This window comes from Dermacentor variabilis, chromosome 10 (assembly GCF_050947875.1).
Source record: "Dermacentor variabilis isolate Ectoservices chromosome 10, ASM5094787v1, whole genome shotgun sequence".
NCBI lineage: Eukaryota > Metazoa > Arthropoda > Arachnida > Ixodida > Ixodidae > Dermacentor > Dermacentor variabilis.
The window spans coordinates 50,803,102-50,830,677 of NC_134577.1; the positions used below are offsets into that span (position 1 = coordinate 50,803,102).

The 27,576-nt window shown below is 43.2% G+C and overlaps 1 protein-coding gene across 1 annotated transcript in view; it reads left to right on the plus strand.

Annotated features, from left to right (window-relative positions):
• The window catches only part of LOC142560528 (lysosomal alpha-glucosidase-like), a 34,006-nt gene extending 6,667 nt beyond the window's left edge, over positions 1–27,339 (plus strand). Inside the window, exons 5-24 of the mRNA XM_075672699.1 lie at positions 478–658; positions 1,453–1,549; positions 3,144–3,256; positions 4,927–5,052; positions 6,715–6,837; positions 8,813–8,941; positions 9,338–9,457; positions 12,151–12,259; positions 13,328–13,472; positions 14,141–14,277; positions 14,349–14,383; positions 15,835–15,945; positions 16,260–16,393; positions 17,455–17,539; positions 18,058–18,114; positions 19,288–19,415; positions 19,937–20,022; positions 23,572–23,621; positions 23,743–23,904; positions 24,389–27,339. Coding sequence (XP_075528814.1) covers positions 478–658; positions 1,453–1,549; positions 3,144–3,256; positions 4,927–5,052; positions 6,715–6,837; positions 8,813–8,941; positions 9,338–9,457; positions 12,151–12,259; positions 13,328–13,472; positions 14,141–14,277; positions 14,349–14,383; positions 15,835–15,945; positions 16,260–16,393; positions 17,455–17,539; positions 18,058–18,114; positions 19,288–19,415; positions 19,937–20,022; positions 23,572–23,621; positions 23,743–23,904; positions 24,389–24,466 — 2,206 coding nt within the window. The 3' untranslated portion in view covers positions 24,467–27,339. The remainder of the gene's footprint in view (positions 1–477; positions 659–1,452; positions 1,550–3,143; positions 3,257–4,926; positions 5,053–6,714; positions 6,838–8,812; positions 8,942–9,337; positions 9,458–12,150; positions 12,260–13,327; positions 13,473–14,140; positions 14,278–14,348; positions 14,384–15,834; positions 15,946–16,259; positions 16,394–17,454; positions 17,540–18,057; positions 18,115–19,287; positions 19,416–19,936; positions 20,023–23,571; positions 23,622–23,742; positions 23,905–24,388) is intronic.
• The last annotated feature ends 237 nt before the right edge of the window (positions 27,340–27,576 follow it).

Here is a 27,576-nt window from a genome sequence, read left to right on the forward strand (position 1 = left end):
CAGAACGCATACTATAATAACAAAGGAACAAGGAAAACAAAAACAAAACAAATGCTCATTGTATAGCGCAGTGCTTAGTGCAGACAGAAGAAAGGCAAAATAATAAAACAAGTACATCAGTGCGTCGGGAAGATAATTTAGAAAGCCAGAAAAAAAAAAAAGAAAGGACGCGCCGTGGGCGAAGAGGACAAGGGTATGTTTCGTAACTTTAGGATGGCTGGTTATAGTTAACCTTTCCTGGAATGATTTAAGGTCGGTGCATATCTGTAGTCTATGGATGGCTTATTATAGAGCGCGTTATTGCGTCCTCCGGGCGCGACGTACCGTCAAACACGGTTTTTACAATTCACCAACTTGCCAAACTTTCTCGATTCCGCTGAAGTTCGCTGCTTTGCGTCGCGCCGACGTTCGTTGGACGCTGGTAAAAAAATCGAGTTCACGCCGCGCGCGCCCCTTGCCTCGTCTCGACCGATGCAGGCTGGATTCGTGGCACCTCGTGATGACCGAGCAGTTCCTGCAAGTGGTGCTACCTTACAGCGGTGACCAGCTGTACGGATTCGGAGAGAGCGGCCACGAGCACATCAATCTCGCGACTGGAAGCGGCACCATGTTTTCCAGGCGCGTCAGTAACTACAGCACGCTGGCCAACGCAAACACGGTATGCATCCCCATAACTCGCCGGATAGTTATGCTATTCACTGGGGACGGCGCACTTTCTCCATTCCTCCTCTGTTTGCTAACTGCGGTGTTGGTGCTGTGCCAGCCATATATAGTTTCAACTTCTTTTTTTATTCATACTGTCAGCACAAGCCAAGACAGGAGTTGCGGTTACATTGCTTTCATCAAACTAGACATAGTAGATGTTTAAACAATTCAACAGAAAGCAATCACAGGGTACATAGTACATGTTTAAACAATTCAGTAGAAAGCAATCAGGATAGGAAGGCACAGCATATAAACAAATATGAAGCAATAAACAACATGAGTTACAATTAACAAGTTATAGCACTCTATGGGTCTAACGAAAAAGTAATGTGCCAAAACAACAGCAACCAACAAACAGCTAACAATAAAACGTGTGTATTATTTATGTATTATTATACTAATGGCAAATCCCATTGTTGTATTTGAGAAAGCACTTTTCGGAGCGATATATTTCTTGCTTTTCTTTTTTTTTTTTTATTGGGGGGGGAGACTATTTCAAGGGTAGATCAAGAGCTCCGGTTGCATGTTCCAACGGCATATCTTCTACACCTGTGAAACTGGGCTGACTGAACGTCGCTGAATGTAGACTATAAGTGCATGCAACTCCAGTGGGGACCGCGAGAAGTCCCTCAAATGCGAGATAAGCCGCTACTTCATGATAGCAGAGTCTACAGAACTCTCGTTTACTTAAAGCGGTTCCCAAGCTGCGGAACTTACGAGCCCCTACATGCATTTTTTTTCTTCGAGAACTGGGAGAACTTCGCCGGCGTTCACCCGTTCTTCATGAACCCCAAAGGAGACGGAACAACATGGGGTGTTCTCATTCTCAACAGCAACGCGATGGGTGAGTTACGAACGTCGCTGCATGTCTTGCTTAGCGAAACTTCGTGCAAATTTTGTTCTTTTTTTTCGCGTGGTTATAATCTCTTGATGCCCGATTTCTTTGTGAGTGCTATAAAAAGAAAGAGAGAGAGAGAAGGGAGGAAGGGAGGGAGAGAAATCTTCGCTGTTCTTCAGTTTTTGGCCCATATAACATCGCTAAACTAGAAGACTACGTTGTACCGACTGTATTTATCGGTATCGGTGCGTCGCGAATTCGCGACGTTTGGCATTTGGTCCGTCTTCGGCTGAAAGTTTATGTATCTTCGACGCAAAATCAGGAATGTCTTTTTTGTTTCTTCCTCAAACGCTCTTTAGCAAAACTCATGAGTTTGGTCTTGCTAGTGGCAAGCTTGTCTGCACACTCAAGCCTCCTGCGATGAGTCGTCTGCGATGCAGAAAGGCACAACAAGAACGTTGCTGCATGTTATACAACACAATACAATCGGAGGGAAAAATAGCTCAGGAGCTTGACGGGTCCCGTTTCCTGCAGCGCAACCATTGGCGACAGGTAGCAATGAAACGATGGAGTAAAAGGCAAAAAGTGATACGCACACGTGTCTTGTGTCCCACGTAACTTGTTAAAAAAAGAGAGAGAGAAAAAAAAACGCGCGCGTCACTTTTGCTTGTTTCGTGAACTTTCTTTCAGGCTTGAAAAAAAAAAATCTATTATGTAGCACTTATTCAACAATAGAAAGCTGGATTGGGAATTTTTCGGGATGGTCTACAATTTTCTTGTTGACCCTTTCGCTCTGAATATAGGATTTCGGCCGGTGAATTATACATTGCAACTAATTATGTGATTAGGCGAAATACAAATGTGACTTGCTCCAGGCAACGGCAAACTGCATTACCTTGGTTCCGTCCCTCTACGTGGCATATTGTTAGACGTTGGCACAAGTTATTTGGAAACTCTTGATATACTGTGTCCCAGCTAACGTTAGCCAAACTGTTCAACGAAAAGAAAATTATAATAAAGAAAAACACATGGATAACATAGATAAAGATATCTATATCGCTGTTTTCAATTTTGTTTAATATGGCGAACAGTCTATACTTTAGCGTTTCTGTTCCCGAATTAGTGCGATCTATTTGTCCATTTTCCAGATTTCAGGGTGCCGAATAAATGGGCAAATTCTTTCTCTTTAGTAATCTGAATCTATAGAAGCAACATTTCTGAAAGTATTTGGTTCTTCACCGGGTAGTAAATGTGCGTGCATCCGTTGTGGAGTTGCTTAGCGGCTACGTGGCCTTGCGCGGCTGAGCTTGGGGTCACTGGATCAAATCCCTGTCGCAGCGAGCACATTTCGATGGGGGAGGAAAAAAAAAGAACTCCCACGTGTCGTTCAATGGGTGCACGTGAAAGATCCTCTGCTGGTCAAATAATGATCCGTAGTCGACCGCTGCGGCGTGCCTCATAATGACATCATGGTTCTCGCACATAAGAAAAAACCTCAGAATTGATAAAAAAAAATGTCAATGCAACGTATAGCAATACGACGCGAACTTCACGTGCTTCCGTGCGCGTATTAAACGTGCGCGCGTTATGTATTGAACAGATTACACGGTGACTCCGAGCGGAAACATCGCCATTGCGACCACGGGTGGAATCCTTGACCTCTACTTCTTCGTCGGCTCCACGCCCACCCAGGTGGTTCAACAGTACCAAAAGGTAGGAGGCACGCTGGCGTTGCACCTTCCCTCAAGTGCAGCTGAGATCTCTGTCGACTGCCTTTTTAATTCGACCCCCGCGGGTGATATCGAATTATCCGAAAGGTCGAATTAACCAGCGGTGGCGAAATAGACAAGTTCAAATCTTTTTTTCGAGATCAAGAAGGAGATACTGAAGATTTTATTCCTTGACTTCGCTGGACAGCGCTGAGTAATTGCCACGCGACGCCATGCTGAACGGACGGCGAAGAATATGTGGAGACGACACGACGGGGAACAAGCGGGACCGCATGGCTTTGCGGGGGAAGGAGCGTCAGTCACTGAAATATAACGATAATAAGAAAAAGACAGCGGCTTCACGCCTATAGCGAAGCAGTAGCGTCGTCTACTGAGCTTCTAGTGTTTTCAAGGTTTCAGGAACCGTTGCTCGCACAAAGGGGTCCAATAAACCGAAGCGGCATGCTTTCGCTTTCGGACTGTATACGAGTTTTCCTACCGACGCAATGTATTGTTGAAAAATCGCCGGGACTTTCTAGCTCTTTCGTATTAAGCGAAATGTCGGATTCATGGCAATCGATGTTATAGATAGGTCTAGCGACGTTCAGTCACTCGTGTGGCAGCGGCGTTTCTCTTAGAAGAGGCCCCCTTCCACTCCACCAGCTTGGTTTATGTATTAGCGTGGGCGAGCTATTGATGCTCTATCTTATCTATAGTTTCTTTCTCTTTAAATAAAATTAAGAAATCACCTGTGCAAATAGAATATTTGTATTCCTTCGGCTGGATACTGAAAGAGGCGGACATTATTTGCACAAGAAATTGAAACACATAATCGACTAATTAAGAAAAGCTTAATTAACGAGGAGTTTCCAATTATTTTGCGGCGTACATTGCAGCTCATGAATTGTAGCCGGTGAGATCGCGAGGCGAACTTGGAACGAACCTAGAGGATGGCACCAGCCTCGAGATATGCGTTCTCACGGTATGCGACGATATGCATTGGTGTTCCAGTTATTCTTTGTCCTGCTATGCATAAAAATGCGTTTTGATAAAGAAAATAAGGAGAACAACAACATAATTTACTGCAAATTTGATGGTGCTTATCTCGAAACTGGTGCTATACTCTCGAAATTATTTCCAAATGGACGGGCCTACTGGCTTCAATTCGTAAATTGGAATATGTCTCCTAATGTAGTTAATTCAGAAGTTGGTTAGCGAATTTTAGCTAATTAGTCAGATATGCGTCTCGAATTTTTTGTGCAAATAAGGTCCGCCTATTCGAGCGGTTCTATTATTAAGATTCCGCTATCTGTCGCAGATGATTTTGAGAACTTCTGTAATTTCTGCTAACTCTAAAAATATGAAGTATAAAACATCTAAAGTTATTTGCATTTGATCTTTTTTCTAACTCATTTGTTTCGTTCTTATTTCTAAGTAGGCGTTGGTGTTCGCGCCTTCTATGTGCTGGCTTTTCGTAGCCACGATCTTCTCTATTTTCTTCATAAGCCAAGTATAAAGTAGCTGGTAGAATATTGCTTTCAACATCTACATCTGGACTCTGGTTGGCCACCACGTTCTTCCTACCTGCGATTGCACATTACAGAGAAAAAAAAAGATGTTTGTGAGATTTATACCAACAGCATTCGTCAGATACTCACGACAGTTGCCTTGCAGCTCGTCGGACTTCCCTTCATGCCACCGATCTGGGCGCTGGGGTATCAAGTGTGGATGGCCAATTACACGTCGCTCAACGAAGTCAAGGGCGCTGTCACAGCTCTTGACCAGGCCGGCATGCCCAAGGTAAGATCGTAGGTCGGCAAATAAAACGGCACTCGCACTTATACTCACGCGCACGTACACATAAAATTAACATTAAAATAAAAAAAACAGTGGTTCTGCATCAGTAGCTGTGCCCAGAGTCGCGGGAGCCGTAGTTGCGCTGGACAGTTATATCGGTCAAAGGGTTGCCCGCTGAGATTACTAGAACGGAACTGTGTCGCAAGGAGTCTCAGGAGCATAGCAGTGCGCTTTCCTGCGCTGTTCTGGTAGCTGAGTAACATGCTCAGTGCACATACTGCAAAGAGCGCAAGTTGAACAAGACTTTAGAGAGCGTTCACTTGAGGTATTCTGTAGGACGTTCAATAAGATATTTGCCATTAGGCGCTTATCGTATTGCAACTTGGCCTGTTTCTAACGAACGGTGCGATGTACCGTTCGATGCAATGTGGAACAGCTACGACATCGCGCGTGGGACAACACCACGAGCACGTCGAAATGTAGGCGGCGCAAATGCAGTCAGTGTTTCGTCATCCTGCCCTAAACGCAACGTAGCTTTGAAGGAGTTCGCATGTTTGTTTTATGCTAAGCAACCGCAGAGGACGACAGCGACCGCCATCGAGGAAGCAAACATTCTTTCCGCGAAGGCGCCTGCGCTGTACGTAGCTCGAGTGTTTCGAGGATCACGTGGGTGTTTTACACATCACCGCTTCTCTTCCCATGCGACAACGATAGGCCGCGATAAGCTACTGGCCGCCTTTTCAAGCAGGAAATGCTTTTAGCACCCGTTGTCGGCGGCCTTCATGTGACCATGAGCCAAAAGCCAGAGCCGTTTTCCGGGCGCTCAGACGAGAACATCCGGGCAAGTTGCGAGAACCCAACGAAATCATCCGGTCAACCAAAAAATAGGGTCTCTGGCCCCCAACCCTTTGTATAGGGCCGCGTTATGTACGCTAGATACTGCCCACGCAAGTTACAAAAAAACACTGCTTCCGAATTCTTCGTAATGTTTGTTCACAATATCACTCAAGCTGTAACTTTAGTACGCTGAAGTTCTGTCATTTCCAATAGTCACGTTCAAAAGGCAGGTACAGGGTACTGTATACTTCATTCCCATCTTTTGGTGACAGAGTTGCCCGTGCTCTGTTGAACGCCAGCGGTCCGTGAGTTCCGCGGGGTGGGTTTTGCGTCGCCTCGAGAGATGGCGCCACGCGACATGGCGCCTTTTTCAGGCGCTTTTCTTCTAGCTGGGCAATGCACTCTGTCTCCCTGGTGTCTTTCGCTGCTTGTCGTGCCGTCTTCAGCCGGTTTTCTTCTTCTAGCATGGCAGCGTCCATATGGACCAGTGCACAGTATGGTGTGGTGCGGTGTGGTGTTGTGTGGTGCGGTGGGGTGTGTCGTAGCGAACATGCACTGCACCCATTTTAAGATTGTGGCTAGTATCATCCCTAAACAATCTGCATTGCCGGTTGCCATTTCATGCTTACATCTGCTCTCGATCACGGGAGAGCCAGCGTTTTTTTTTTCATATCTCAGTAGAACTCATCACTTCGTTATGTAGCTTCCCTTGACGACCCCTGCATGAAATGCGCAGCGTTTCACGTATTGTTATTTTTTGTATTTCTTGTGTTGCAGCGAGAGAAGGGCTCATTTTTTGCCAGCGAAATAACGCTCTCTGTTTTCTAGGATGTCATCTGGCTGGACGTCTTCCAAGGTTCAAAAGCGTTCACTTTGAACTCCGCTTTCGGCGGTCTTCAGGCGTACATCCGGCAGCTGGCAAGCGTGGGCATTCAAGTTGGCCTGGTCACAGTACGTCATCAGGCATTAATTTGTTTGCTACAGGTGAAACCGAATATTAGGAACCAGGATAAAACGAATTCTTCTCCGTATCGAATGCGCGAAACTTACTGGACGATGTTCATGTGAAATAACTCCCACATAACGAACTCAACATCGGATATAGCGAACTCGGAGCGTTCGTTGCCAGTGCCATAATGTTGCTTGCATGCCGCAGCGTTCACTTATTATTATTGTTCGTTTGCCGCGCTCAGGGCGTAGAAAACAATTATTTCTTACTAGACGTAGTTCAATAAATGTATTTATTTCTTCATTCTTTTCTTCACTGGAGGCAAGAGACACACGCATACAACGAACGTATCCCAAGAGTACATTTAGACTCGTTATAGGTTAGTTCGGGTATATCAAATGACCTAATATACCGAACTATATTTTTAGCACATGGATCTATGCATTATGACAAGGTTAAACTGTAAAAGCCTTTCTTTTCTCAGGGGAATGTCACAAACATTAGTCAAGAATGACAAAAATATATAATAGAGTGCATTACAGAACCACGATATTTCCTTTCACAAATGTTTCCTCTTGTGATATATCGTTATACTTATAGTGTCTGCGACAGTTATGTCATTTTGTCTGAAGCCACTTGCATGTCATATGTCTAATCACATAGAAAAAGAAAGGCGCATAAAAAAAAACTCATCGTATCGACAGGAAGTATAGGGACAAAAATCTAGGAGATGATTGGCATTATTCGCCAAGCCACCATGAGCTGCAGAAAAAGTACATCCAATGCAAATGAGTCACGTTCAACGTGACGCGTTAGCGTGGGGGAAGTTGAAACTTGAGTACGTCTGGATGCTGAGGAAGCTGGTTAAGATTCATGGCATTGAAAGGCAGGCGTGTTAACACAGACGCCAATAGGAAAGACAGGTACAACGCAAGAGCCGGGAATTAAATATGCACCAGAAAGCAATGAACTGCATTCTGTATCCGTGACTGGGAAGACGCGCGTTAAAGGGGCACTAAAGAGAAACACTAAAAGAGTTTAAATTAAGAATACATATTCAAAACTCCGTTTTCGTTAATTTCGTAATAATAGGCTATTTGAAAATAAAATAAAGGAGCACGGATACGTCAGTGCGACATCAAAAGGTGCAGTATATATTTCCGTATTTGAGTCATCTTGGCCGAGTAAAAGTTCTTGAAACTCGCTAGGCTCACCCTTTGGCTCCTTAAGAATAGAATGTAGGCTGCCTTTACCGGTAAATAGTTAAGTAGGCTTAATCCATGGAGGAAGGAAAGAATTAGGCGATAACATTTGCACAACACGACTGAAACCAAACGTGCAGGCCCAACACGTGATTGTCACGTTAGAGTGCGCTGTAAGTTTTAATGCTCCAGCTCTGGCAGGCAAAGCCACGGCAGAAAAGTCGAACACGTGCGCATCGATTAAACGCTGCCGGGAACCAAACATCCCCGGCCAATAGGCTGAATCTCGGAGGTCACGTGTTAGGCCGATACTGCGAGGGAAAAAGCGAAGGGAATGGCTTCACCAAGGACAGCTGCGGGACGTAATGTTATCACCTAGTTTATTTCCTGTCTTCATGGTTCAAGCAGGTGCTGTCAAAATTTGGGACGTCATGGCAAGCTGGTACCTTAAAAACTGGTGCGAGAAGGTAAATGTGTCGCCACTCGTTTTTTTTTTGTGTCTTTTCTAGCTTATTAAGCCTCTTCTTGCGGTAAGAGTGGTGTTTTTGGTATTGAATTATAATTTACTAATACAGCTCAGAATAAATTTCGTTTTTAGCGCCCCCCTTTAACTTCGAGCATTTCGGTATCTAGGAATGTGAACCGTACTTCTTGATCGCCCACTAAACATACAGCGCTGACAATACGTTTATGAAAAGTTCGAGTTAGAGTGAACTAAGCAATATACTAAAAACCATTGTAATCTTTTTTTCTCAGTGATGTCTTCGTTTTCCAGAATCCGGCTATTCCTGCCGACAACGTTACGCAGTACAGCCCGTACACAACGGGTCTCGAAGAAGACGTGTTCGTCAAGACGGGATCGGGCACCAGCGGTTCTGACCCTAACGCCGTGCTTTATGCGAAGGTATGACAGCGACTTGCTTGCAAAGTGCTTAACTGCTATGGTCTTGGTTATGTACGCACATTTGTAATTATGGTGTTCGTCTGGCATGGGTTCTCGTGATACTTAGCGTCTGCGTTGGTTCGTGTCATTTTTTTTTCTGAAGCCTCTTGTATGTCATATATCTAAGCAGACAAAAAAATAATAAGAAGAAAACGCCATTGAGCGCCGTCCATCTCGGACTCGACTTACAGTTACGTATAAGGCCGCTGGACTCCTGGACTGAGGAGACCGTCCACTGCAGGGTGGAGAGGCTTCACTCGCTCGCTTTGCTTATTTATTAGTAGTTTATCATTAGCTTATAATTTTATTATGTATTCGCTTATTAGATTATTTTCTCTCTGTCTCTCTTTCTGGCAGGGGCTTCCGACCGGACCTTCAGCCTTCCCAGATTTTCTGAAAAACTCTACTAGGCAGTGGTGGAGAAACGCCATCCTGGACTATCAGGAATCCACCGCCGACTTTGACGCGATGTTCCTCGTAAGTTTGCTGGGCGTCTATCGTTCCCTAATGACGGCTCTTTCCGCAGTGAGTGAAAGGCACTGGCTTATATATATATATATATATATATATATATATATATATATATATATATATATATATATATATATATATATATATATATATATATATATACCTTTATTCATAAAAACAAGTGGTACAAAGTGCCAAGGCATTAGGGAAAAAGTTGCTACAAAAGCAACTTGACTGGTCCTAATAACCAGAGGGTCCAAAAGGCAGCAGACAGCAAGGAGCGAGAAGAAAAAAAAAAGAAAAGAAGAAAATTAAAGGAAAAGAGGAACAACGAAAATGGAGAAAGGAAAGAGTAATGGCATGTAGTACATAGGTCTTACTTAAACAATTTGCTGCACACATGAAACAGCTCTGGAAAAACAAACAATATAGATATAAAGATACACAAAACTCTTAAAAAGAAAAACATTTGGTACATGGTTAAACCCAATTCTTAGGGCAATAGAAATTATACAGGTCTCGGGCAGAACAATTTGGTACATCGATGGACGCAGATCTGAGATTATTCAGCAGAGTGGGGAGAGTGTAACAAGTCATTTGGTTACCATAGGTTGAACGCACATGCGGCACATGCCAGTATTCTGGGGACCTGGTGTTATAACATGGGATGTTGTGTTTTAATGGAATGTGTTTTAAAACACCGAGCTGCGCATGTAACGAGTAAGGTTTAGCTCGGGCCCAACTCCGATGTCTCCTAATCAAATACATGTAAGATGAGAGAATGCTTTTACGAGACAGCCCTTGGACCGATTTTAATGACGTTTTTTGCGTTTGTGGGAGAAAGTTAGCTTCCTAACAGTACCCCTAAGGCTGTTATCAAAAGTTAATGAAACTTTTGCTAATTAGTTTTCTGAAGCTCACGTTGTTAGAGACAAGTGTCCGCTTCGCCTATAGAAATTTTTCTGCAAGAAAGCCACGCTCGCTAAGCTCTCTAAATCTTTATTGACCCTTTTCGCGGCGATTCCGTGGGCGCTGCCATGTTTGATCATGTAGTGACGCGTCCATTGCTTGTCTCAGCTGCCTCCATTGTCTCCGTGTTTACAGTGGGTGTGTATGACGCCGGTGCGGCTTAGCAAACCTCTCTTTCGGGAAATATCGTAGATAGGGACTGGGTGGACGACACGAAGCTTTGGCCACAGCTTTAGAGAACATGGAAAAGTGCTTTGGAAGCTGTTTAAGCTATGTCCGAACGGTGCGAGCAGCGTATATGGTGCTTGTTCTAAACGCGGGGCTAAATATGTATTCCAAGCTATCCAAACTTTCCGCTCATGAATTGAATCAGGATTCAATTCTGGATTCAAGCTCTTCGTTCTTTATTTGGCAAATACTTTGAAGCAGCGGCTTGTCACGTTTCTGACTCAGTAAATTTCTTTGGTGCGGTCACTATCTGATTATTTCTGCCTACTCGCTCGCGGATGTACTCAGTTCCGATAGATTTTTTCTTGCTGCGCGCACGGCTTGAAACGTAGCCGTTTGGTACATTGTAATACATTGTAGCGAAGATGTATTGTCGCTAGCAACTCGGCTTACTGTTGTGGACCGTCACGAAACATTCAGCTTCGACCATTCATGCGCTAACAGTGTATTCCGTCATTTATTGCGCATATATGGTGCCTATCTATTTAATTGTGCGCACATTCACTTATTGACACGTTGTTGATAGAGTGTGCGTAAGATTTCGTGCGAAATGGGGTAGACGTGTGTATATACCGTGCGCAAAGCCTGTCATGACAGCAAGCGGCGTTACTCCCTTTGTCATTGTTTAACGAGTGGTACTCACTCTTGCCGAAGTTCTGGGGCTGAAGCACATTTAAGGTTAGCGTTACAACTCCGGCGGATGAGCAAATTTCTGTACTCGAAGAAAGCCGCACATCTCGAAGTGCCGGTAACACGTACGGACAGTTGCAGTAACGGTCCGTGAACTTGGCTACGCAGATTCTTTCCATTCCTTAATATGCCCGTCACTATTTTTGCAGCCAACTGTTGCACACGTCTTATATCCACAGGATTCAATCCCTCGTGATTGGAGCACAGTGCGTCAGCGAAAACTCAGTTGCATTTCCGGCAGCTCATCGCACAGAAGCAAGGTGGAAGCGGTAATGGTTTCGTATTCGTGCGCTGTCGCTGAGGCGACGTGAGGCGCTCCGCCGGTAGCGCCATCTCGTTTCTCTGGAAGAAACTACCCCACGAAAAGGGTCGATAAGAAATCTGTATAGCCTAAAAAAAAATCAGTCAGAACACATCCTTTGGAGATGATTATCTACGTTAATGCGAGTAGCACCAAGTCGTGGTGCGTATATAATTTAGTGATGGGAAATTAATAGCTGACAGACGTTTTAATCATCATGTTTGTGTAATGTAAGTATGGACGGTAAGTTGTCTGTTCGGCCAAACAGCAACCAGCGGCAAGTTATATATATATATATATATATATATATATATATATATATATATATATATATATACGCATAGTTGCTTAACTATGCCAAGAATACTAATCGCGATTAAACACCATGCCTGCCGTCCGCCGTAGCCTAAGCGCTTCGCGTCCGTTGTTTAGGTCGTGGTTGGGAAATATCAATTTTCGTTAGAGGGTGTTACAAACCGAGTGCTTGTTTTCCTTGCCTGTCTCATTTAAGAGGCTGAATGAACCGGCCGAGTTCAGCGGATCTGCTTCCTGCGAGCAAAACGACGTGTCGTGCAAGATGTGTCCTCAGAATCGATGGGAATACCCGCCGTATGTACCAGGTGAGGGGACATCACTAATTAGGCAGCGTTTCTTAACTTCAGTATGCGGCAATGTCTTGTGCGCATCTTGTAATTTGATCTAGCCGTTTGAAATTGTCCCCACAGATGCCGTACTATGACTCCCGTGTCCCTGAAAAGTTTAGCTGGGATCTTAATATTCATGTTCATGCTTTCAATTGGTGAAGCGCCAATAGTGACGGCACACAAGAAGAAATACAGACAGGACAAGCTATGCACCAACTAGCCCCACATCATGTTCATGCGATTGTGGGTCTTACATTTCCATTATTTGTACGACGTGCTACCGATAATTTCTTGTGACTCACCAAATTATTCAACACAACGAGCTTTAATTTGATCTTACTCATACAGAGCAGAATAGACGAGACAAAAAAGAATGACGCATACACACAGCGTTGAGAGTACAGACTGAAAGATTTATTAGCGTTACACGTGTTACCTGCGCCAGATGTACTATAAAAAAAAAGATCCAAGAACACAAACGTTGTTGTGTTGCGCCAGCACATTGCGCGCGTGCCCGTCCTTTCTTTTCTTGCGTCTAGCTTTTTGTAAGTTGTACGTGGAAGATCATGTTCCATTAGCTCGCCCAATCCCCGCGACCCTAGCACGTTATAATTTGCCGGAATAAAATATATTCATAAATTTTGTGCACTTCTTTACGGAAGTACTTGGTGGTTAACAAGTCAAAAGGTCACCACCTTAAATTCATCTTAATACACCTTGCTCTTATTTGTACCAATATTAATACTGCTTGATCGACCTTAATCGACCTTAATCCAATTGAAGTGGGCCAAGTCATTTTTTCTAATGAGAGCTTGAATTGTTTCGCATGTGAGCAAGCAGTGACAAAGTTTTGTGCGTGCCTTCATGCACCCATCTTTTATACCATCGCTATGACCTCTCGATATGCTCACCATTTTTCATTTTCCCATGCACAGCATCATTTAGAATACGAAAAACGCATTCTTTCCTGTCTCCCTCGTACTGATTTTTTTTTCAATTGCTCGTGGCAAACGTCCCCAAATAAGCCATTTATTTTTAATTAAGTCGCCTACAGGAACGAAGAAGGCAACGCAACGCAGCTTCATAATGGCACCCTCTGCATGAACGCGGCGTTCGGCGAAAGGCTGCGGTACAAGCACTACGACGTCCACAGCATCTACGGTTGGAGTCACAGCATGGCGACGCAATGGTAATCATCATCATCATCATCATCATCATCATCATCATCATCCTGGTTACGCCCACTGCAGGGCAAAGGCCTCTCCCATACTTTTCCAACAACCCCGGTCATGTACTAATTGTGGCCATGTCGTCCCTGCAAACTTCTTAATCTCATCCGCCCACCTAACTTTCTGCCGCCCCCTGCTACGCTTCCCTTCCCTTGGAATCCAGTCCGTAACTCTTAATGGCCATCCATTATCTTACCTCCTCATTACATGTCTTGCCCATGCCAATGGTAATAAGATGCTGCAAGATAAGCTGCTGAGAAGTTAAGATGGTGATATGCTTTGAATGACTGCGAGTGGGATGAAATAGAGTCCTTAGAACCGCGCAAACATTTACGATGAACTGCAGATGGCACACAGCGCAGCATCCGCTTCCTTGAATTCTGCTATGTTGCCATGGTCTTTACCGAACCGCATATTTTTAAAACACTCGCACTAAAATACACCCCCTCCCCCGCATCTTCTTACCTGCCGAGCAAGGCACGAGGTCGCGGGTTCGATTTACTTTCCAGTATTGTGCATCTATACTTTCCAGTATTGTGCAGTTCTGACCACTTAGATGACAGTTTGCTTGCGATTTTACGCTGGTTTGTTAGTGCTGTCTCGGCTGACCTGACATATATGCTTGCAGGGCGCTGACCGATCTCATCGGCGACAGGACCCTCGTGATTTCTGAATCTACATACCCTTCAACTGGCCGGTATGCCGGACACCTCGTTCAACTGTCAGACTTCGGAGAATGGTCGGGCCTAAGGAGAGCCATTGTAGGTGGGTAACCGTTGGCTGTACTGTCGTCAACATAATGATGCCCCATCATTTATTCATTTTTCGTCTTGCAGCTGTCCTGGAGTTCAACATTTTCGGGATCCCCTATGTAAGTTGCGATTCTCCCTCCCGATTGCTTGTCTGCCTTTATGGATGAAGCTGCATGGTTTATTTGTTTGCTAGCGGAACTGTAACAGCACGAAAATACGCAGAAAAATAAAGCACAGGGACGCGCTGCGCTGTATGTGTGTCCCCTTGGTGTGCCCTGTGCTTTCCTGTTCCCGAAAACGTTGTTATATATCAACCAGCTCAAGCCGGAACTGTCCTCAGAAACTGATGCACTTGAACGTACTGACGCAGCCTCCCATTGATTTCATTCTAAATTATTCTAAAATAAATTCAATCGCCAGATATTTCGGCGGCCTTTGTTAATGTACTTCCTCATTTTTGTTATTACGAGCAACTGCGGATAACCGATAAAATCCTAGTTACATATTTGTGGTAAGATTCAGTGCGGTTGTAGTACGTATAAATTTTGTGAGCTCTTGGAAGTCCTCTTTGATGCACTTCTCGCAGTAGTGCGTTACTTTATTTGCAGTGCAAAGTTAGGGAGTCGCGAACTAGAAGTTTAATTTTTTTAACCTTTAGATTTTCTGGAACTCTTGTGAAAAAATCGTTAAATGTTTAAGAGGAAGCCTCAACTTAGGGCCAGCTCCGACTTTCCTATTCAAATGCACGCAAAGCTCGGAAATGCATTCTCATCAGACAAGATGGACCCATCTAAATAAAGTTTATTGCATTGAGAGACCAAGTTGGATTCTCGTAACTCTAGGAAGTAGACTTTTGATTTAGGACCCTCTACTTTTTACGAAAAATTGCCGAATTTAGGCAAAATAAACGAAGCACAACGTTTACAAATTCACAATTCTGCACCAGAAGCAGACCATCGCAATTCTGTAAAACTACATCCGTTAATACATCTTAAGCGGACAAATTTTATTAACGAATTTGCAGCTTACATGAATGTGTTACAATGTTTACGAGAGTTTTGCCAAAGTGCTACTGTCAAATTAGTGGTCTATTTGAGAGCAGCGTACCGGGCATAAATTATATCCGTTTTAGATCTCTTAATACCGTAAGCGCATTGTACAAAATTGTGATATCGTTATTTATTACTGAGTTACCAGGTTGAAAAATTGGTAGTTGCGTATTTTAATTGTGCAAATTTCGTCAATGTTTTTGTTTAAATTGACGGTTTAAGTAAAAAGAATCTGCTTCCACAGTCGTTAGATTTTAACGTTTTCTTTTAAACGCAACAAACTTAATACAATTTGGTACAGTTGATGCAGCGTAAATTGATTTCTCCGTTCCCATACACGTATTCAGTAGGAGCTTCCGAGGTTAAGCTACCTGTTAAATTATAAATCTGCTCCGAACAATTGTTACTTTAAACGTGATAAGCTGGTTGTTTTAAAGCCCAGCGAAGAAAATATATCTCTGTTCGCATGTACTTAAAAGCTCCCACGGGAACACGTAGCTTGCTCTTGAACTTCTGTGCAGGTTGGAGTCCCCCTATGTTCGGGGAATAACTCCACACTCTTGTGCCAGAGATGGATCGAACTTGGTGCCTTCTTTCCCCTTGGCCTGGACTTCAGGATGAAACGTTCAAGTGTAAGCACCGCACGGCTAAGAATCGGCAAAACTTCCTTTTAAAACGGAATCACCATTTAAGCCTTATAAAAGGCATAAAAAGTATTGCCTTTGAAACAGTTACCCATGTTCTACTACAGCCTGCACCATGAAAATTTTCCGCCTTTTGACAGAAATGTCAGTAGCTTGTGATAGCAAGACGAGAGAAAAAAAAAATAAAGAAAGCGCTTCAAAGAAAAACAAAATTAATGGTTGTTCGTGATATCTGAAGGTACGTATGATCCCAGTTTCAGTCATGCCTAATCAATTGTATATTGCTGTTCTGTCTGGCACAGGCAGACACACTTCCCATGACACCCGCGGCCCTTGATGCCGTCGCTATGAGGTACAGTCTACTGCCTGTTCTGTACGCACTGTTCTTCAGGGCCAGCTTCAGCGGCGGAACGGTCGTGAGACCACTGTTCTTCGAGTAAGTTTCAAACAACTGTTTTCTTCGTTCGCGAAGTGCGACATTGAATGTCACGCCTGAATAAAATAAAAAAAATGAACCTTTCTTACACTAGCGACGAAGGCTTAAAGGTGCGAACTTGTGACGTCTTAATAAGTCACAAGTTCGGACTATATGTCAAAATTGTGACATATAGAGCCGCTGTGTCCAATCGGACAACAAGGGCATCAAAAGTGCATAACATTCGTGGTCAAGAAGATTTTACGTTGTTCTCACTGGAGCTACATTTGCGCCAGCGATCACTCTACCACTAGTGTTTAAGTTGTGGTGCGAGACCTGGGCTCAAATCAAAGGTGCACACGACGGAGGATTACACACGACGGAAACGTGAACAAACATAGCTCGTCACGCGTCACTATTGCCCCGCGCCATTGCCACTGTTCTTGGGAAGTTTACAATGATTGCATTTTACCCGTCCTAACACATGAGACAGCAACTTGGAGGTTAAGAAGCTCGACGATACGTTAAGGGCCGCGCAACGTGCGATGGAACGAGAAATGATAGGCGCACCTTAACGAGACGGGAAGAACGCGACCTGCATTAGAACGAAAACGGGGGTAGGCGATGTCTACATCGTTGAGTTTAAGAACTGGGTTTGGGCTGGCCATACAAGGCGTTGGGTAGATCACCGTTGGTCGGTTATAGTTAAGGAGTGAGTGAAAAGTACGAAAGTCCAGATCGGCAGAGACCTAGGTCGCGCGATGAAACGAGTAAGTTCGCAGACAAACGATGGCGTCAGGTGGCGCAAAACGAGGGTAATCGCTGGACGATGCCTTCGTCCGGCAGTGGACATATCATACGCTGATGATAACGATGCGTAACGGTTCATTCACGTGTGCACATGTGGCCCTGATTACAGAGGATTAAGGCGGCTTATTAAAGCAACCTAAAATAGACGTCGCAAATGCTGCAGCATAATACGGTTGCAGCATTTGAAATCGGTACGTTCGTGCCGGAATATACGGTGCCACTTAAACATGGAATCTCTCTCAAGCCGCTTTTTCTTTATTTTTTTTCCGAAGGTTTCCGCTGGACAAAGCCACCTATGCCCTCGACGAACAATTCATGTGGGGTTCTTCCATCTTATTTTCTCCAATCTTAGACAAGGTAGGGTTACTGTATTGCTTTTCGGTTTCGTCATAAGCATGGCGTGTTGTAATACTGAATATCGCCCACACTGCATCACGCTATCGATCGATAGTGATTATCGATAGCTATTTAAAGATGAAAAGCAAACCAGTCATATTGTTGCTCGAATTTTCTAAACACAATGAAATTCTCATCTACAGACTGCTAAAAATCGTAGAAAAAGTTCACCAAGTTCACCAAGTTTAGTAGCACGAACGAGACGATCTGAGAATTTCCATATATAGTTTTCACAGAGCACGGCTTCAGATTGTAATGATAGCCCTGTTTGTAACTGAAATAATTCACTTAGGTTATGTTTCTTTTAAACGACTCCATGATATTTTTTAGTCTTGTAAGCCAACAGGTTATTTCAATGCTTCGATATTAATAAAAAGGAACTAAAACGCATAAATATTCCAAGAAAAAATTCGACCTAGTATCAAATCACGTCTTTAAGTTAGCACAGAATACGCCACCGGAGTATTGTACTTTTTCAGGATGCAACTACTCACTCTTACTACCTCCCGCCTGACGTCTGGTTTGACTTTACGTCGGTGAGTACCTCACAACATCAACACCCTCTGCTTTGCACTCATTACGACATGTCAAATTGATTTTGTTAGCACTTAATAGCGAAGAACAAAGGACAAGCTTGTAGCCAGAGGAAAGCAGGCAGAATTTTTTCCTAGCGAACAACTTTTGTCTTCACTGCATTCTCGACGATGCTGAGACATTTCTTTTTCTGGTTACTGGCTCTTCTGGCACTTCATCTGGTGACGATTTCATTAGACTTCCGCCCTCTTGAACTTGGGCTACGATGTTAGAGTCCTTTAACGTGTTTATTTCGTATTCTTCGCTACACATTTAGAACTCAGTGTTCCCACTATGTCAGTTTAAATTGAGTGGGTGTTCAAAGTTTGTACGAGGTTCTCGTTTCTTCCAGTACCGCTGGTCGCAACGCTCTCTCTCGTTTCACACTTTATCAGCTTTACTAGTATTTTGTTGCCGTACGGAATTGCTGAAACGTCCTTCCGCACCTAGGCAATCAGTAGTTACCATCTTTACAAAACTTGTCATTTAGTTTCTATTTACACATTGATGTGTTTCTGATGAGTCATAAAAAATTAACACAAATTCAACAGCTAGTTATTCTTTTTTTTTCAAGTTTGTAATGGTCACTCAGTAGAGAATAGTCATCAGAATTTACCCTGAGAAAATTACAAACATGTTTTGCTTAGTTACTGATGTATGAACACTTGGCTACTTTTAACGTCAAATTTACGTCAGTGACTGAGGTGACAACGCACATGAGGTTTATTTGTAGATAAAAGTGCTCAGGTTTTTGTTGTATTGTCCGAGACATATAAGCACAGTAATATTCTCTAATCACAAACAGTGTAACCTTATTAAAGAAGCGCCAAGCGATAATTTTTCAAGAGCTTCTAAAACTGAGCTTGCAATTTTTAACAGTTGGGGTAATCATTTTGCAGCAGAGAATATAATTTCCCTAAACTTGGCCTGCGCGTATACCTAGAAAATGCGTTTATTCATAACACCGTCGTATGTTCAATGTCATAGAGAGGAAAGAGAGAAATGTTCGATGACAGGCATAGTGCAACGTATGATGTGCGATACCCACAAGGCCTCCCTTGTTCGAAGTGCATTGTTTTTCAGCTGCGATACGACACGTAACAAAACGCATGCCCCGTCTATTTGCGCCGCTAAAGGGATTGCGTCAAGACGGATCCACGGAAATGAAGAGCCGCAGCGTAACGGAGAACTCGACACTACTCGTCCACGTGAGGGGAGGGCAGGTGCTCCCAGTTCAGCCCACACTGAAAAACACCATGGACAGGTGAGCTATCTCACCGCACTTTGCAAGTCCGATGGGTTGTATGTGAATACGAGTTTCTAGTGCATCTTAAGTGGCACATTCGAATGTTAACTGTAGTTGCGATAGTGTTCTCTTGTGCACAGTTTTCTTCACAGAGAAGCCACGACCACAAAGTTATGTGAGGTCTTATATAAATAATGAGCGCTCTATAGACCGTCACTTGATCTGGAGCGATACACCTTAGTAGAAAGCAGCATAACTTTTCTACAAACGTAGCAGCACTTCTAGTGGCATTTTTTCACGTGTTCCGATGTTGATCGTAAGAGTTACATGGTTAGACTGTAGTGATTTGCGTGAGAACGATCCTATGACATAATGAAAGTACAACACTGCGAACGCATCATAGCCCACTCAGCGTTTATATGTATGATAACACGAAATTGCCAGTACTTTCGTGATTTAAACGCTTCATATAGAGCTCCGCCTCCCAAGGATGCATTTGAATAGTCTTGTTCGCGTTTGGGTGCCCTTTTTTTTTTCAGGACAAAAGTTCCGTATGACCTTTATGTTTACCCCAAGGATGGATTCGCGACCGGTGAGCTCTTTGTCGACGACGGCATATCTCAAGGTAAGAATCCAAAATTTGTAACGATATGGCTCAAGCTTGCCACAGATAGAAATGAGAAAAATCTAAGCATTCTAATGCAAGTACGAATTGTGCTTGGTGCACAATTCGTACTTCAAACTGTCTAGTTACAGGCCAATATCTGTACTGAGTGTCGTCAATACCATTTTTGAAAAATTAATTGCTTTCCAACTGAAAACCTTTCTTGATGTTAATCATATTATTTGTCCTCAGCAACACGGATTTGTTTCTAGCAGGTCCACGTCCACGGCTGTAGTTACTCTATCACAGCTTATCCTATCTGCTCTTCATAACCATAATGTTGCTGTAAGCGTATTTATAGACATCAAAAAAGCTTTCGACACAGTTTCACACTCCATTCTTTTAATGAAACTGGAAGCATATGGTGTGCGTAGCGGGGCCCTTGAATTCTTTAAAAGTTATCTTTCTTCACGACAGCAGCAAGTTGTCCTCAAACAGTTCAAGTCTGCATACCAAACTGTTACGTGTGGTGTACCCCAGGGGTCAGTTCTGGGACCGCTTTTATTTTCGCTCTTTATTAATGACCTCCCCAATGCAATACAGTGTTCTCAAATTTTGATGTATGCGGATGACACTGCACTTATCTTTACTGGCAACTCACTTGAATCAATAGAAAATCCTATTAACAATGAACTCCAACGTATCTCGACCTGGTTTCGTAATAATCATCTAACTTTAAACACTGAAAAAACTAAATATGTTATTTTTCGTTCAAAACAAAAGTGTATTGAATTAAGTGATTTTTCTATATGTGTTGACAACAATGTTATTGATAGTGTGTCTTCTTTTAAATATTTAGGGGTCATGTTCGACTGCCACTTGTCTTGGAAGGAACAGGTGCACAGTGTGTGTAAAAAGGTTGCGTACGGTTGTTTTACCTTGTCTAAGGCACGGCGGCACTTTCCACCTGCTATTCTTAGATCACTGTATTTTTCATTATGTCACAGTCATCTCAGTTATTGCAGTGAATCATGGGGAATCACATACAAAACGTATTTAACACCATTGCTAAGACTACAAAAACGTGCCTTGAAAACCATGGGATTACCTTCTTCGAATAGTTCTAACAATAACATTTTTGACGCAATGCAAATCATGTCATTCACAACCTTACGCGATTACAAAATAGCTCTTATGGTTAATAATATTATAAATACCAACTACCCCTTACCTCTTGGTGCATTCAGTATTCCCGTCCGCAACACTAGACAAGCCAGCAATGGCAATTTTAACCTTCCTATTTGCCATAATGCGTACGGAGAAAGACGAATAGAATTTACAGGAGCGAAAATTTGGAACTCGTTGCCAATTGAAGTAAAGCAAGCTAGGAATTTCAAACTGACATGCAAGAAACATTTTTTGGGAATGGAAGCAAGGCTACAAAGTTAGTTTTTCTTCAATGTGTTTGTGATTGCTGTCCTATATGTTATTTTGTATTGGACCGCTTACTAGCCTCATTGGCTATCGGTCCAAATATCTGTGTATACATTTTGTTTGTGTTACTCAATAAAGACTTCTTGATTCTTGATTCTTGAAGTGCAGCGGCAAGCCTGACTGTTGCAACAAACTCTGCCTAAACGATTCGAAAGAGATAAAGTAATGAAAAGTAATAAAGCACCCACATGGCATCCTTCTAGTTACCGATCCGTCCTGTTGCATCTTACTAGAAGCATCTTACTGGAAGCGCGTTTTTGAAGTCACCAAAGCTAGCATATATCCTACTGCTCCGCTCGTAGCATATTGACATTACAAATTTTTTTGTTAACTTTCTAAGGCTGGCCTTTTATGTACGAAAAACATTTTTCTTATAGTAACATCTAGCTTCGCTATTAAGGTTTTTCAGGTGTGTTGTACATTTGACATTAGTGGTGTAGACCACCCTGTTGGCCGGCCCCGAGGGACACCACTGCGGATATATGCTTTACCTGTTTTATTTTACGGCATAGAAATACGACTGAAAGTCAGTGAACTCGGCTTCGATTTATCTTACATACTTAATGGGCAAAGTGTGCAACAGGGGGTGCCTTGGATAGTGTATACAGACGACATCATCACACTATAGGGACAAGGTCAGAGAGTTACAGAGACTTGCTAACACATATGGCAACGAAGCAACATATCTAGGCCTTGATTAGCACAAAGAAATCGAGAGCTATAATATTTAATGGAGGGGTGAGTAATGACGTGGTATTAATTCAACAGCAAGTCATACCCACAGTCAAGCAGCATAAATAGCTGGTTCGATACAAGATGGAAAAACCTACTCAAACATTCACCAAGAAGATCATGTGAGAATGAAGACGGAGCGGAATGCGACAACTAAACATAGAGCATTTCAAAACTACAATAAATATGAGGTGATGTAGCGAATACATAAAGAAGCAATGGTGCCAACGCTGACGCACAAGAACGACATTCTGTGATTAATATCTGAGAACTTGTCGAGATTTGCAGTTAACCAAGTCGGTGTGCCGATTAGAATTTTTGCCCACGGTAATACCACGAATTAGGCAGTGCAGGGCGGCATGGGTTTGTCTCAGTCAGAAAAGCGCAGAACAAACCTGGTTTTCGAGAAAGACTCAGGAACGTGGTTTAAGGGAAAAAGTGCACGTATATGTGTACCTCAAAAACGTAGACACAGAATGACAGAAGCGGTCAAGAAAGTTTTCAACCAAGTGCAGGATAATTGATAGCGTAAATAGACAACCATCAGTCATAAAAAAGAAAGTCACAGAAACAGAGACGGTAAATTGGATGCAAAGGATAGAAACAGAAAAGACCACGTAGATTTAAAAAAAAACCTGCAGCAAATAAATCTGGGGGGAGGGGGGGGGGAAGATATCTTTTATAATGAGCTGGCTGCCTGAGAGGATGAGGCATGTGTCTACATGTAACAAAAGTTCGGAGACGACTTAGCACATCATAATAGAATTTTTTAATAGAATAGACACCAAGACCTGTAGGAAACGTTCGTATTCCAGAATCGATGGGATTCAAAGCGAATGGAAGCATTAAGTGGTCAGCAGTTGAGATGAGCAAGAGACGTTTAGAGTATTGGTTGAAGAAAACGCAGGGACGACGTCGATAGAACCGGTGTTGTTATTGGCATAAGTAACTGTACAACATAGAAATAGAAGTTTGAGTGAAGAGACAAAAGATCAAGGTAGAAATAGGCGAAATGCTAGACTGCAATAGATGTATATAAAACCTAATTAGCTCAGGAAAGTTAGGCGACTGTCGCCGCCCTGTTTCGAAGGAGATGCCAAAACAAATAATCTATCATCGTAATCATAATCATAATCGTCATCAAAAACACCGCGTCCTGAGCAATAAATGTGTTTATGCAGATGTGACACTGTGTTTCAGGCTTTGATACCATTTGGTAAAAAAGTAGAAACAATAAATAAAGCCAGAGCTATCCACTCAATTACTCTGCCATGTGAATGCGGGTAGGTTGTTTTTAATTGGTTAATCTTGTTGCAATTTTTTGCATTTTCTTTGTTCATCCAGGAACCGTTGAATCGAACCAGTATGACCTCTTCAGTTTTATTCTAGCTCAGGTAACGTGACGCCGCTTTTTCTTCTTCTTTTTTTCTGTTTGGACGTGAGCTTCCGTATTTTTCTGAACAATCTGAGTTAATCAAGGAAGTAGTCGTATTAATGCGTAATGCTCACTTTCAGAACCTCCTACGCGTGTCGATCAGCCATTTCGGGAACGGGACGCGACAGAATGCGACGGTCAGGAACATTGTGTTCTTCGACGTCGACGCTGCACCATCGAGGGTGACGATGAACAAGAACAGCCTGTCTCAGAACTCGGTGCTCCACGATCCCACCAAGAAGGTCAGCAAGAGCGCTTTGTCCTGCAGCACCTTAGCGAACTGGTTCAGTTCGATCTTAATCTCTGTAAGAAATTATTCACGCACGCACGCACTCCCGCACGCAAGCACGCACGCACGCTCGTTTCAGCTAGGAGGGTGGCGAATCGGGCTAGTTCGTTTTTGACACTTAAAAGTGGTACAACGCATATATGAAACGCGTGTACATACTGCTGATCTCTCAATTTTTTTTTTCGTGTTTGTCATCATACAAACACCCGTTTCAAGCCACAAATTTCAGTTGGTAGTGAGCGGCCTGTCCGCATCCTTTCCTCCCTCCTCCTCCTCCTACCTCGTTTCTCGCTGAACCACATTCAAGATGTAGCTAGGAGCTCGATGTGAAGCTGTCTTCTGCATCCTATAAGCTTCAGCCTCAGCTTAAAGGTAAGGCATTGCAGCGAGAATTTTCTCGCTTCTTTTTTTTATTGACTGCGATCTACCATTTACAGAGCCTGACGGTCACGGTGAACCTGCAGCTACGCTCTCTCAACAGTATGGCTACAGAGGCCGTTCTGCAACTCTACTGACCTAGTCGACGGCTCCGAGAGTCCAATCAGTGCCATGCCCAAGAATGACCTTTAGCGGCTTGCGCTATTTGGGGAACGAAACAAAGAGTTCCTTACAATACTACATTGATAGAAATATGGCGCCGTCGCCTGTGTGATTTTTGTAACGGACGCTGTGACATTTGAATGCCGAGATATGAAAAAATTCGGTATGGGCTGCATGTGATTCGACGTGATTAGTTGTCATGACTGAGCCAGTGACATCTTTTTTTTCTTTATTTCTTTCTGCAAATAGATCTTCGTGGAAAATACGGTTCACCCACTTGTGCTAATGCTTTCCCGCGTGTAACTTAACAGATAAACAAGGAAGACGAAAACCTATTGTGATCGAAAGCTGAAGCCCGTGCACAACGTTCCCAGACCTCGTCTTTACTCCAGGGTTGACATTTGATGTGAATATGCACCATATCGCAAGCAGTCGTTCTTAAACAATTGCTTACAATACAAAACCAGCATCTCGCACACTGTTTTCGTGGAGACTAATATATCGGGGACAACGCGCACTGATCACTGTGCCGCGTCTGCAAAGCGTGTTGGCCCCTCTCCTTTGACAAGGAGGTCAACCCTACACCCCCTCTAGCCGGCATTCGCATGCATACAACAGCATCTCTACACCATCATCCTACCCGCGTAATTGCAAGAAATTCTTCTAGTCTCGCCTGAACATCTTGAGGTAGCAGTAGTTATCCATTACTTATTGGAGTGGCCAAGAGCCCCATGTGCGACACACATTTGATGAGACGCTCATACAAATTACCTGCGTCTGTCCGCGCTACAGTGCCGAGAGGCAAGTGATCAACAGTTAGTTGCTGGACCAACAGGATAATCGTCCACTGCCAGAACTAAATGTTCTACGTCAGTGCTCCCAGAGAAACTCGGCGCAGAAGACTTTATTCGCGCTGCTAAGAATCCTGCTGTATAGTGGACGCGGTTAGATTGTTTGTGCTCGTCTCTCTATTTTTCTGTATCTCTCTCGTGTTTCGTTCATTCCCTCTTTTTATCTCCCTACTCCTTCCCCCCGTGCAGGGCAGCCAACCGGAACTACCTCTGGTTAACCTCCCTGCCTTTATACGCATAATTTCTTTCTTGAGGTGGAAGAAAAGACTTTGCTTATAGCGCAGACGGAGTAACGTTTAAGCGAACAAATGAGGAGATTGTTACGTGTGTTGTCGTGAAACGATAAAATGAGGGTGGTGTGCGTGCAATGATACGCGGTGTATTTACTGCCTACCGCTGTTTTTCGCGTGATGAAATGTGTGCTTTTCTGGAATTTCATGGCGTTGAAGCGCACGAAATATTTCATTTGCTTGAATGTTTGCATGCGAATGGTGCCGATGCGTTATTTGTACAATGAGCCATGCATAATGTACGGTGGACTCTCGTCAAACAGAACCTCAAGAAATCGGGAAGTTCCGTTTATCAGGAGTTTCCTTTACAGAGAGGTCGAGCTCAAGTGGACACAAGACGCTCTTTTGAAAGGGGCAGTTACTTCATTGTCAACAGCAGATAATAGGTGTGGCGGATCTCATCGGAAGGATTCTTCTTCCGAAGTTTCTACTTGCTGACTAGAGCTAGCAGCACAAAGCATAAGTGAAAAAAAAAATAGTGATGTAGCAAAAGAAGAAAAAAAAAAGTTGCCGCTTCTCTTGAAGCAATCGCTCTCAAAGTCTGACAACGTTGAACTTCGTCTGCAGCGTGAGCGCATTGTGCGTTCATTTTTGTGCCGCCATCGGAAACTCTAAAGTCACAGCTCACTGATATTGCCAGCACACACACACACGCAAAAAAATCACCATTGCAAGCCAAAACCGTTATAGAGCTACACTGACAGCGGCTCCAACAAAAGCCAACAGAAGCCGCCCGGAGGTTGAAAAAGAAGTGGTTTTGTTTAAAAAGCTTATAGCATTGCCGTGTCGCAAAACCAACCAATCATAAAGCTGCCATTCCGTTTTAAGTGGTAATTTCGTTTAACCGATTTCCGTTTACCTAGAGTCTGCTGTATAGGTTTATTGTAACCTAGGGTGGGCGATTTCTGTCATCGCCCTGAATTACCATTTCGAATGCTTGAGCGATGTGAGTAACATAATGTATCCGTTAGATAAACAGAGGGATTTACCTCAATGGGTGCCCATTTTTCTGGAATACAATTTTCCTGCGCTGGTGATTACGATGTAAATAGTTTCAAAGTGCAAATACATCAGACAGTACAGTAAATGCTTGTTTTTGTGCGGAAACGAATGCGGAAACAAGTGCTTTATGTCAACGGCAGCTTCACTTCAAATTATGTTATGGATAGAATGGAACGGATATATAAGTTCGCATCATAATATGAGTGTGCATGTCTGTGCGTGAAAATGCATCATAAGCCACTTCTTGTTTTCAGCGTCATTTAAATATGGTCACCTGATATTCTTATTGTTGACTTGTACAGTACTACTGTGCACCTTCATATTTTCTTCTTAGTGGCTATCTGCGCACCCTCTTACGTGTGGTATCGGAAGCGAAACGCTTTGTTTTGTCTAGTGAACATACTTGTTTGCTTAGTGAACTCCTTGTCGGTTGTCTATTATCCTCGCCAATAAATGTCTGTGCAAAGTCTTTTTAGTGGCTTAGGAAGGTGGAAACAACAGGTGCGGCGTTCGAATCCCACTGCCAGCCACCAATGTTCCCTGAGACAGATTGGAGCTAACAATCACCACGAAGTGCCAGTCCGGCCGTTGTCGTGCTCAGCGAAGTTCGAGCCAGAAAAATAATATTCCCGTCATGTGGAAGAATGTTCTTTCGCTAAACGTGCCGTGTCAAGAACGAGTGAAAATAAATTTTATTGAAATTTTTGCTTCAATTGCAGGCCTTTTGGTAAAGCTGTGAGGTCACTCTATAGAATATATACTTTTTTAAATTCTTTTCAGTTATTGACCTTTTATGAATCGACAGGCATCCAGAAATTTTATTTAGAAATAATGATGTCTGTGTTGGGTCTTGTTTAAAACTTATAGTGAGCTTCTGTACTGCCGGCGAACGTTTTGGAAAGCGAGACAGAACTTTTAGCTCGAGCTCTCCCTGTTCAAACA